General features: G+C 31.8%; 1 protein-coding gene across 1 annotated transcript; it reads left to right on the forward strand.

Annotated features, from left to right (window-relative positions):
• Positions 1-8790: 8790 nt before the first annotated feature.
• Positions 8791-10202, forward strand: LOC131074857 (abscisic stress-ripening protein 5). Its single transcript, XM_058011580.2, has 2 exons — positions 8791-9181; positions 9856-10202. Exons 1-2 carry the CDS (start codon positions 8975-8977, stop codon positions 10036-10038), a joined length of 390 nt encoding a protein of 129 aa, XP_057867563.2. The 5' UTR covers positions 8791-8974; the 3' UTR covers positions 10039-10202.
• Positions 10203-11109: the final 907 nt, after the last annotated feature.

Genomic DNA, 11109 nt, shown 5'->3' on the forward strand with positions numbered 1-11109 from the left:
TTCAAAATTGGCTGGAAATATACCAAAAACATTCGTCAAAACTCAAAAAATACCAAAAACATTCAAAAACACTCACAAAATCCAAAAACATGTCAAAAACGTCAAAAATCAATCAAAAACATTGCAATATATAATATTATTTGTATATACACATTGCAACAGATACCAAACAAAACATTTTTGAGCTACTCAAATGATGATCACTTATCAAATCAACCAACCCACCAAAACATCTACACACAACTGTCTTCACAAGGATGCATCCTTTCTCACAAACAAGACATGGTAACATTTACTTTGATAAGAAAAATCAGTTTGGATAATAAGTAATTGGTCGATTTGTAATTTGTTTATTTATATCAGGTTCCTACGCTACTCTAGAATATGGACACAAGTGATTAGAGTAGCCGAGATGGCTCCTAATATCTTTTTCTTTGTTTGCTGTCTGTGGAGTGTTCCAATGAAGTTTTGGGGCATGTACTAATGGTGTCTACGTGAGAAGTTCACTATGCTACATGATCTTATACAAAATATAGTTATATATCACTATGGCTTACTGACTACAGTGTATACCTCGACCATTTGTGCATGAACCAGAATGGAGGGTAACTTTTCCTTGTCTGTGATGCTTGCTTACAAGTGAAATGCTCAAACTTGGCTCCTACTACCTCAGCCAAGAACGATACTACCATGATTGATGATAAAACTAAAGCACTGTAAATAATCTATGGATCATCATTTCATCTCATCTATTTATATTGCATTCCATTGCATTCCATCCATCCATACATCCATATCACTGCATATCATTCATACATAGTAATGGCAATGCATACTCTATTTTTGCTTCTCTTACATAGGAATGGGTCCTAAGTCCTCCATAGCTTCTATCTAACACTGAATCCCCCCCTCACCCGCCCTATCTAGGTCATCATCATAAATGCATCGTTTCCCATCAACCCAATCAAGCCACGCTCATCACCATCCATCTCTATAGGAGGGGTTGTGTTTCCCATCCTAGGTCATCCTATAAATTAATCCATTTCCTCTATCTATATAGGTACATCAACTCACACACACCTTGACTATTAACAGATACTTTTTGATCAAGTATCTTCAGGTCTCAATAGGTAATCAATTATGGCAAACCTAGACTACTGATCAACTGATCAACAAACACCCAACAATGCAAACACTATCAATTGATAAACCAATCAAACACGATCAAAATGGACAATTACATCAATTGTCTAAGTCTCAATGAGTATTTTGCTTTAGATACTTTGGCTTCATCGGAGTCTAAGTCACAATAGGTCACTTTGATTCACTTACTCAGACTTTATCTTGTCCAAGCGATCAACTGACATCAATTGTCATGCTTTGACTCAACCAGGGCAATTTAACCAATTGCACCAGATTGTCCAACCAATTTTGATCAATTTTATAGTATCAATCAAAAGCAAAAACACTACATTTGCACCGTGACCCCCATGTACTTTCAAGCATCTCATTTCTCTATTTTAACCCCAATTTCTTCCATTCTTTCTAAATTCTTCTATTCTACCCCCCTCCAATTTCTTTCTTTTTTTCGAGAGATCACCCGATTTTTTGAAATTTTTTGGCCCATCTCTCAAGTGGGCATACCAACCACTAAATTAACATTTATGGGGTATATTTCTTCACACCTATCTTTCTTTCTTTGAAACGATGCAATAAACCACACCGTCTCAAAGAGGGGCAAATGTAGTCACATAAATTTGTCCACTTAGTTAAATGAATATTTACTATTTATTTGATTATTTAACCATCAATAATTAGTTAATTAAATTAATATTTAATTAATTTCATCCTCAACCTCTTCTTCTATTAACTAAATAAATTGTTCAATTTATATAAATTAATTCATTAAGCCACACTCTAAATCAATTAAATGAATAAAACACATTTTTTAATTTAACCCCTTTCCTCATTTAAATAAATAATAAAATATTTATTTAAATCCCTAAACTACCCCCCTTCCCCCCCCACTTGCATTCTCCTACAAATGCAAGTTGCACCTATCTAGTTGAAATAAATGAATTTTATTTTAATTAAAATCTTATTTTCTCTCACCCATCAAACCCACTTGCTCTTCTAACCCATTCTAGATTCTTCTAATCCATTCTAAATTAGCCTAATCCCATCCCCTAATTATTGTCACATTCCTAAGCAACTTGAAGTCACTTCTCAAAGCCTCAAAGTCTTTGAAAAGCCTTACAGGCTTTATGTCTTCAACAAGTTAACCCCTAAAGTCTTCCAAACCATTAATGGTTCTTACATAACCATTTATGACTCTTACATGACCATTAATGGTTAAAATCAACTCACCCACATGGTTAGAGACTTTCCCTCTAACTCAACCCTCATTTAACTCATGGGTCTCTTTAAGCATTTATTGCTTTGACCATGGTTATCCCCACTAACTCTTGCACAAGAGTTTGTCCATTGGATAAAGGCTTTTTTTCATCTAACTCAAACCTAAAATTTACCTCCCAAGGTAACCTTCATGTCATCTCAAGCATTTAATGCTTCTTCCCTCTCCTCTTAAGCCATCTCATTTTGACATTTGTCATCCTGGGATTGGGTTGAAAGCCCTCACATGGATCATAAACCCATCAATCTTGACCCTTGTTGAGATTACTCAATCTCAACCATCCATTTCTCCATGTTTCCTATAAATAGAGCCCATTCCTTCTTCAAAAAGATCCAGAAGTCTTTTATGCATCAAACTTATACCAATTTTAAGAGAGCATTCTAGGAGCATTTTTACTTTGTTATTTTGGATAAAAATTAACATAGGATAATTAGGTGCTTTCTCATAATAAGCTTATTTATATTTGCATAATTAGTTATCTTCATTTTCATAATCTTGAATCTCCATAAGACATCCATAATAGTGCAAAAAGCTAAGGGCTACACTCATGTGGAACTTGGAGAGGAGAGGAACAATGAAGGAGCAACTATGAGCATGTTGGAGAGCATCTAGGAGGGTTTTATCTCATTCCTTCTTTTTTTGTGTGCTTTGCATAATTTGTTTTATATCTCTCTTGGCATGCATGTTTAGGATTATAGTTTCATTTATCTTTCATTTTTTATTGTCACTAACAACACTAATGACCTTGTCTTATGTTTCTTGCATCCTTTTTAGCGTGCATCAAAAACCTATCAGCATAATCTTCCAAACCTTCATCTTCCATTTGCTTCATTTGAAACAACTCATCCTTTCTATCTCTCACCCGACAATAATCTTGGTATTTGTCCAACAATACAATTTCAATCTCCTACCATGTTGAGATGGAACTAGCATGTAAACCCATAAACCATCGTAATGTTGATTCTTTCAAAGTAAAAGGAAACAATTTCAACTTCTAATTATCAGATGTATAATCATAAGTCTAACAAAGGATTTTAAATTCAAAGAGAAACTGATCAGGATATTTGGAAGTTTTTCCCCTAAATAGGTAAAAGAGAAGGTGAAATGTTTTTCATAGGTGGTTCATGATCTGTCACATTCAAATTAATAGGATATAAAAATGTCGTATTAGGTGGGGGATCCTTAGCTGCTACTCAATCACCCATTTCTTCTTCTTGTTGATGTTCAAATTGTTCTTGTTTTTCTTCAAAATAGTCTTGTTGTTCTTCCTACAATTGATAAAGATTATAATGCCTTGGAAGAAATCTTCCAAAAGGATCTCTAGCTTTTCTCATAAATAGCTTAACTCTTTCCTTACCAACACTAAGGCTTCAAACTTTGGTAGCCAGATATTTTAATTCCCAAGAAATGACGCCAAAAATAATGGGCAAGGCCGTTGATGTCACAACTCGCATCATTTAATTTCTCATTATCGAAACGGGTGTGTCTTAGAGCTATATGTAAAAAGGATGAGTTTAAGTTGGGGTGGTTTGCACTGAGAATAGTGACTTATGCTTCGGTCATGCTCCGTCAGAAGCTCTCGGGATCTCTTTCTAAGAACTAAATCATAGGCTAATGACACTTTCATAGAGTCAAAACTGAAGATACCAAATCTATTCTAAGAAGGACCCTGATGCTTAATTCTAGTGCAATCTAAATAGGACTTTATTATAACTAATTCATGGAATCATTTAGCTAAAACTATACCATATTTAAGCGACAACATGAATTCAAATTCTATTCTACTTGCTGGGAAATGAAATCTATTTTATGCTTGCAGAAAATTAGAAATATATTTACAGAACATTTAAAGAAAACTAAATTCCATGAACAAGTTTAACAAAGCTTCTGTCCAATCACAACTTCAATCACCATTGTCATTTATTTTAACAAGATTAATACAAAACTAAAATAAAAACATTTGATCAATCTGAACTAAGCCAATAAAACATAAATATGAACCTATGTGAACAAACTGATCTATCTCAAAAAACTACTGAATTAACTCAAGAATGAAGATTATAGATTATGATTGATTTTGAGTTTCCAGAATTAACATGAACATACAAAAAAGAACATGATTAAATCAAACATGAAAAATCTAAAATAAAAACAAAGAATAAACTTAGGATCACCTCCCTTCGGTTGAGCAATCCTTTCTCTCCCTCTAGTGGGATCCATGAACACAAAGTTTTAAAATCAACTTTGAATTTTCATTGAAATTGGCTCCCAAGAGGGAGTAAAACAAGTTTTGAAATTAAAAAAGGTGAGACTATGAAACTAATGACTAACTTACGGACTTAGCTAGCTATCTTTCTGTCGAAAGCTATGATATATATATATATATATATATATATATATATATATATATATATATATATATATATATATATATATATATATATATATATATATATATATATATATATCCTTATTTGAATTCAAATACAAGGTCACTTTCCTAGATGAGTAATAGCTACTAACTTTAAACTACAAAAACTTTACAAATGCATTTATTATTAAATGAAACTCGAAGTTCCATAGAACAACCAATGAAAGCAAACTTTGAGAAAATAGATGTTTCATCCAACTGGAGTGATCAGGAGTGATCAAGCATTCCACACTATTGAACAAGAAGTTCATAACTCCACGTCTTGCAATAACTTCTAAATATATCTAAAACGTATCCATGAAATATTGGACGAAATATCACAACAAAATTCCTAAAGATAGGTTGTTTCTTCATTAATCAATCATAAAAGTAATGCATTCAACACAAAATAATATTTCTAATATATTATCTAATTAGCAGAGTATAAGAGAAAAAGGAATAAATATGCATGCATATAGTCTACCACCAGACACATTAATTAACAAAGTACATAGAGTTTTTAAGCATAAATTAAGGTTAAAAAGTGTCATTTTCAAGTGCTCATCAATCGGGTGGTATGTTTGAAAAATGAGACAAGTTAAAAATTAAATAAATAAATAGTGTGGGCGAGAAAAAATAGCATAAACTATATTGTTGGTAATCTATAAACACATTTCTTAAAAATAATTTTCTAAAAAGAAAAAAAAAATGCTAAAAAATAGCTTAGATTTATGAAATGAAAAAATTGTGGAAGAAATGGCCTTAAAATTGCCAAAAATGTTGCATAAAAGTAGGTCATAAATATAATTCCTAAAAAATTGTATATAAGACTATGATGAATTTAGCAAATCATATGAGTAGAAAATATTTTTTATAACTCATTCATGAGATGAGCTTCATAAGGCCAAAGCTACTACTAAAATTAGATAGTGGACTATTAGACACCTTTCCCCACTAGAAACATTTATACTTCGATGGAGTGTTTATAATACTAATCAATGACCTCGCACAAGTACACATCACATTCAAACAAAAAAAATGTGGGACCAATTTACAATAGTTGTCACCTTACAAATAGTATTTTGACAACAAGGTGAAACTCCAACACAAGCACAATTTCATCAAATGTTGCAAAACATATGAAATGCATATTCAACATAAGAAGATTGGTAGCTTTTGATGAGACACAAACAAATAATCTACATCATGTGAGAAGGAACAATTTGACAATTCTATGCATCTTTGCTACGAATGATTTTGTGAGAACACACAACAAAATAATGCTGAAATTGTTGAACCATCCTTGTCTTCTTGGGTTCTTTGATGGCCAATGGCATGTTAAGCGAAATAATTTTTTTTGGTCAGGTTCTACATGATAAGCTATTGCAATTGAAAATAAATTTTGTTGAGAAGGACCTCCTCTTAGTATTCCTCATGAGTAATGAGGATTTGGATAAATTAAAAAGTTTCAGCACAACTGACATGAATACGTTTCTCATTGGTAGTAGCATTCATGTTATTACCCATTTGTTGGATTCCGTTGAAGTGACACTTTCCATAGAGTCCTTGGAATATTTGAATTTAAAATTGATGAAGCTTCAAGTAGAGATGTTAGCTCTATTTGTCTATGGGAGGATGATCTCTCAAATGTGGCACCCCTATTTTTGTTGAAGTAACAAACACATGGTTTCATAAAAGAATATAATAATATCAAAATTATATCGGTACCAAATTGGACCAAAGTCCTAACTAGGTAACCAAATATGTGAGAGAATGTAAAACCAATATGTTTGTCACTTATTATTTCTTCAACATATGCAGATGATCCAAGCTCTACTATTCACTCTATGTGAAAATAGCTTTTGCAACCATTTCATTTATAGCGTTAGCAATAGTTGAGAGAATGAAAAACCAAGATGTTTGTCACTTATTATTTCTTCAACATATGAAGATGATCCAATCTCTACTATTCACTCTATGTGAAAATAACTATTGCATTTATAGCATTAGCAATAGCTGCTATACATTCAATACTAAATAATTCTATCAAGAAAATTGACACAAAAATAATTTGGTAAAATTCATTTCACAGTTTGAAATATCTCTATTTGAAGAAACAAATGGGGATCTAACTTTGGTATTGTAATAATATCATATATGAAAACAACCACAAATAAAACCACAAAACCATTGCTTTCATTTAACAAATAACAACAAATTTGTTTTAGAATGAAACAAAACACAACAAAGAGTGATATGATAGTGCAATCATGGCAAGTGACTTATCTCAAGCTTTTGCACAAATCGTTTCGTGGTCTCAACAATGTCGATAAGTAAAAATTGAACAGAGTTTGCAAGGAAAATATTACGAAGTCATACCATAGCAATAGTTGCTGCTTCAATCTTTTCACAATAAATGAAAAGTAGATCTAAAAATATTGGGGCTTTAGAGCTATCAGATACTTGAGCTTGAGACAAGATTTTTGCAGCCTTTTAAACAAAAATATTGGTTGAGAGTTGAAATTTGTTTTCAAATGTGAGGTGAGGAATGTTTCACCTGTCTAGTCTAAATTGCCTTTTCCAGTATGAGACAACTTTTTGGGTGAATTTGTTCTTTTTAAAGAAATACACAAAGACAATCCAAGCTAACTATAATTTTGGTACAATTATTTGTGTATATTTATTCTTATTAGTGTTTTGAGATTTAGTTTTCATTAACATGTTGAAGAATGCTAATACAAGAGAATAAGTAATTAATTTTTTTAACTATGTTTAATCAATTAATTAAAATGAAAAGGAGAAACTTTATCATTAAATAGTGAGATTTCATACCATTTTTTATTTCACTATTTTTTAAAGGAATTTGATTAAAAAATTTGATTATTTTCTTTTTCATTAGATATTGATATAATAATATATTTGAAATTTGAAAAATATGGAATGAGAGTGATTATTAAGAAATTATATAGTATAATTAATTCTACTTTAATATATTCAAATTAATATGTCTAGAGGTTTCTGAAGTTTGGAAATTATAAGATACCATATGCATAATTATTGTTCTGAGTAGAGAGATTGGAAGACATAAATGAAATAGAGGTCCATTATTATTACCTTATTTTCATTTTTTTGTGATTTTTCGACCCTTTAATATACAACCCAAAATATATCTTCCTATTGATGTAACCATTATGCCTACCTGAATTGGGTGCAAGTGGTAGTTTAGGGTTTGTGGGGAGGTATTCTTGGGCATCCAAAGGGATGTTTTTTTTGATGAATATACCTTCTCTATTAATTTAGTTATAACATCTCTACTTGAAGCTTCATCAAGTTTAACTTACTTTTCTATTAATGGGTGGTCCATACAGGACCGGACTCCTAAAAAGATGTTTTTAAATACTGTCCATATCCAAACAAAATTTTCCATGTGTCATGCTACGATTAGATTTAGGGACCTCATTTGAAAAACATGAAACTCCACCAATAATACTTTCCCCGCAAAAAAAAGCCAAACAGAAAATGACTTCTTATCTCTAATGCCGACAATTGTCCTGCAACAAATAATTGAATATGTAAAAAGTAAAAGCTTTAAAGACTGCTCCACCAAATCATAGACTGACAACACTATTCCACCAAATAAATCTATGGCCATCCCATTAACACGTAGCATTATAAAAGTAGTGTCAAATAGTCAAATTTAGCTTTTCAAACACTTGTTTAATAAAAAATAATTGAAGGACGTTTATCATTAGTTATTGAAACAAATCTAAACAGATAATGTCGGTATATTAAAAATAATGTCAAGTCTCTAAAAAGATAAGACATATAATTTTAATAAAAGATAATGTCAGTTTATTATAAAGTATTTCCAGTTAATAATGCATTAAAAAAATAGAAATAATTAAAAAAAAAAGCTCAACTACAATTCTAACCTACCGTCCCCGTGCATTTTCCACAACATCACTAAACACACATTATTAATGCGCGCCTTTTTCCTAAACGCGCTTACTTCCATCACACGCAGTGCCCCTAGGGTTATATATACATTGTGTATCTCCCTATCATTTCCAACAATTTCGCACAATTTGAGTCATCAGTGCTCTGAGTTGTAGTTATTTTCTGTGTATATATCCACACTTTTCATTTGCAGGATGTCTGAGGAGCATCACCATCACCTGTTTCACCACAAGAAAGAGGAGGTTAGCGCCGATGCAGACAACAGCGCTTATGTAGAGCAAACGACGGTCGACTATGGCCGTGAAGAGGAGTACGAGAAGGCCAAGAAGGAGGAAAAACACCACAAGCATATGGAACATGTCGGCGAACTTGGCACCACCGCTGCTGGAGCGTTTGCACTGGTATTATTATCTTGTTTGACATATACACACTGAATATATGTTAATGCTACCGTTTACAGGGTTCGAAATTTGATAAATATACGTTTAATATGTGCTAAAATGTTGTTGTCAGGGTTTGAAATTAAAACTTGAAGGACGTCCATTTTACTGAATGTATAGATCTTTTGTGACCAACGTATTGTATACTTCATTTCGATATGTACACGTTGAATATATGCTAAAATTATTGTTTTCGGAGTTTAAAATTTAAAATTGAAGGACGTCCATTTTACTGAACTTATAGGTCTTTTGTGACTAACATATTGTATGCTTCATTTTGGTACATATACGTTGAATATGTGCTAAAATATTGTTTCCAGGGTTTAAAATTTAAAATTGGAGGGTGTCCATTTTACTGAATTTATAGATCTTTTGTGACCAAGATATGGTACACTTTATCTTGATATATACTCACTGAATATATGTTAAATCTATTGTTATTAGGGTCTGAAACTATAATTTAAGGGTGTCCATTCTACGGAATTTATAGATCTTTTGTCACTACTTTATGATACACTTTGTTTTGATATATATACACTGAATATATGTTAAAGCTATTGTTTTTTAGAGTTTGATACTAAAAATTGAAGGTGTCCATTTTACTGAATTTATATATTGGTTTTGTGATGGGACAGTATGAGAAGCACCAATCAAAGAAAGATCCAGAGCATGCTCACAGGCACAAGATAGAGGAGGAGATCGCTGCAGCTGCTGCTGTGGGCAGTGGTGGATTTGTATTCCATGAACACCATGAGAAGAAGGAAGACAAGAAAGAAGAAGAGGAAGCCAGTGGCAAGAAGCATCACCATCTCTTCTGATTTCCAGTGCTCACAATAAATCTATTACAGAAAATAGATATTTGTTTGTTTAAGTGTGGGACCATATATATTTAATGTATTCTGTATTTATGTAAGTGCTGTGTGCTGTTTTGGAGATATAATTATTAATAAAATGGGATCGCTTGACAGAAGCTTTTTATATTCGACTTCTTGGCAATGGTCGCAATGGAATTGAAATGCTCATCGTGTGTTGCTGTAAACTGGCTTTTTTAACGTGAAATGCCATGGGTATGGACGGAGGTGTTTGTCAGGCAACCAGCGTTTAGAATGCAGCTTTAATCGAATTTGGTCCTTTTTATTAAATATTCGAAAATTAGAAAAAGTATTATTTTTTAATTAATAAATAGGGGAAGAGTATTATAGTTATGATGGTTGTAATAATTGTTCATTTTTTGTCCATTTGATTTCTTAATTATTAACTTTAAAGAAATTCAAAATATGATTATTAAAAGTCTATTAATAAATTTCACTTTTATTAATAGTCACCTACTTTTAAGTTTTAGGATAAGAATTGGTCAGATATTCAAAATATGATTATTAAAAGTCTATTAATAAATTTCACTTTTATTAATAGTCATCTACTTTTAAGTTTTAGGATAAGAATTGGTCCATTTATGCATCTTTATATTCAAAAAATGATTATTAAAAGTCTATTAATAAATGCACTTTTATTGGTCCATTTTGGGATAAGAATTGGTCCATTTATGCACCTTTATTTGGACCCATATTGTACTACTACTTTATTGGGGCATCCTTAAGTAGGTATTAATAGTCACTTACTTTTAAGTATTTTAGGATAAAAGTTGGTCCATTTATGCCTCTTATTGGGATCCATATTGTATTACTACTTTATTGGGGCATCTTTAAGTAGGTATTGGGGAACACTTTTAAATGTGTAATTTTTGACCCATGTGTGCCTAATGGATCCCATGTGTGCATTGCTACTACCCAAAATCCAAACAGTAGCTATAAGCAGTTATATATAGCAACAAAAAAAAATTGTTGAAATTTGATGTATTGTTGAAGATGTGTAGTTGTGGGAAGTTAAGT

Source organism: Cryptomeria japonica, chromosome 7 (assembly GCF_030272615.1).
Source record: "Cryptomeria japonica chromosome 7, Sugi_1.0, whole genome shotgun sequence".
In the NCBI taxonomy this organism is placed as follows: domain Eukaryota; kingdom Viridiplantae; phylum Streptophyta; class Pinopsida; order Cupressales; family Cupressaceae; genus Cryptomeria; species Cryptomeria japonica.

What these genes read in the sequence shown, in the direction of transcription:
- LOC131074857 (XM_058011580.2), top strand. Translation starts at nt 8,975, where the DNA reads ATGTCTGAGGAGCATCACCATCACCTGTTTCACCACAAGAAAGAGGAG. An exon ending in CTGCTGGAGCGTTTGCACTG is followed by an intron (nt 9,182 to 9,855) that starts GTATTATTATCT and finishes GTGATGGGACAG; the next exon opens with TATGAGAAGCACCAATCAAA.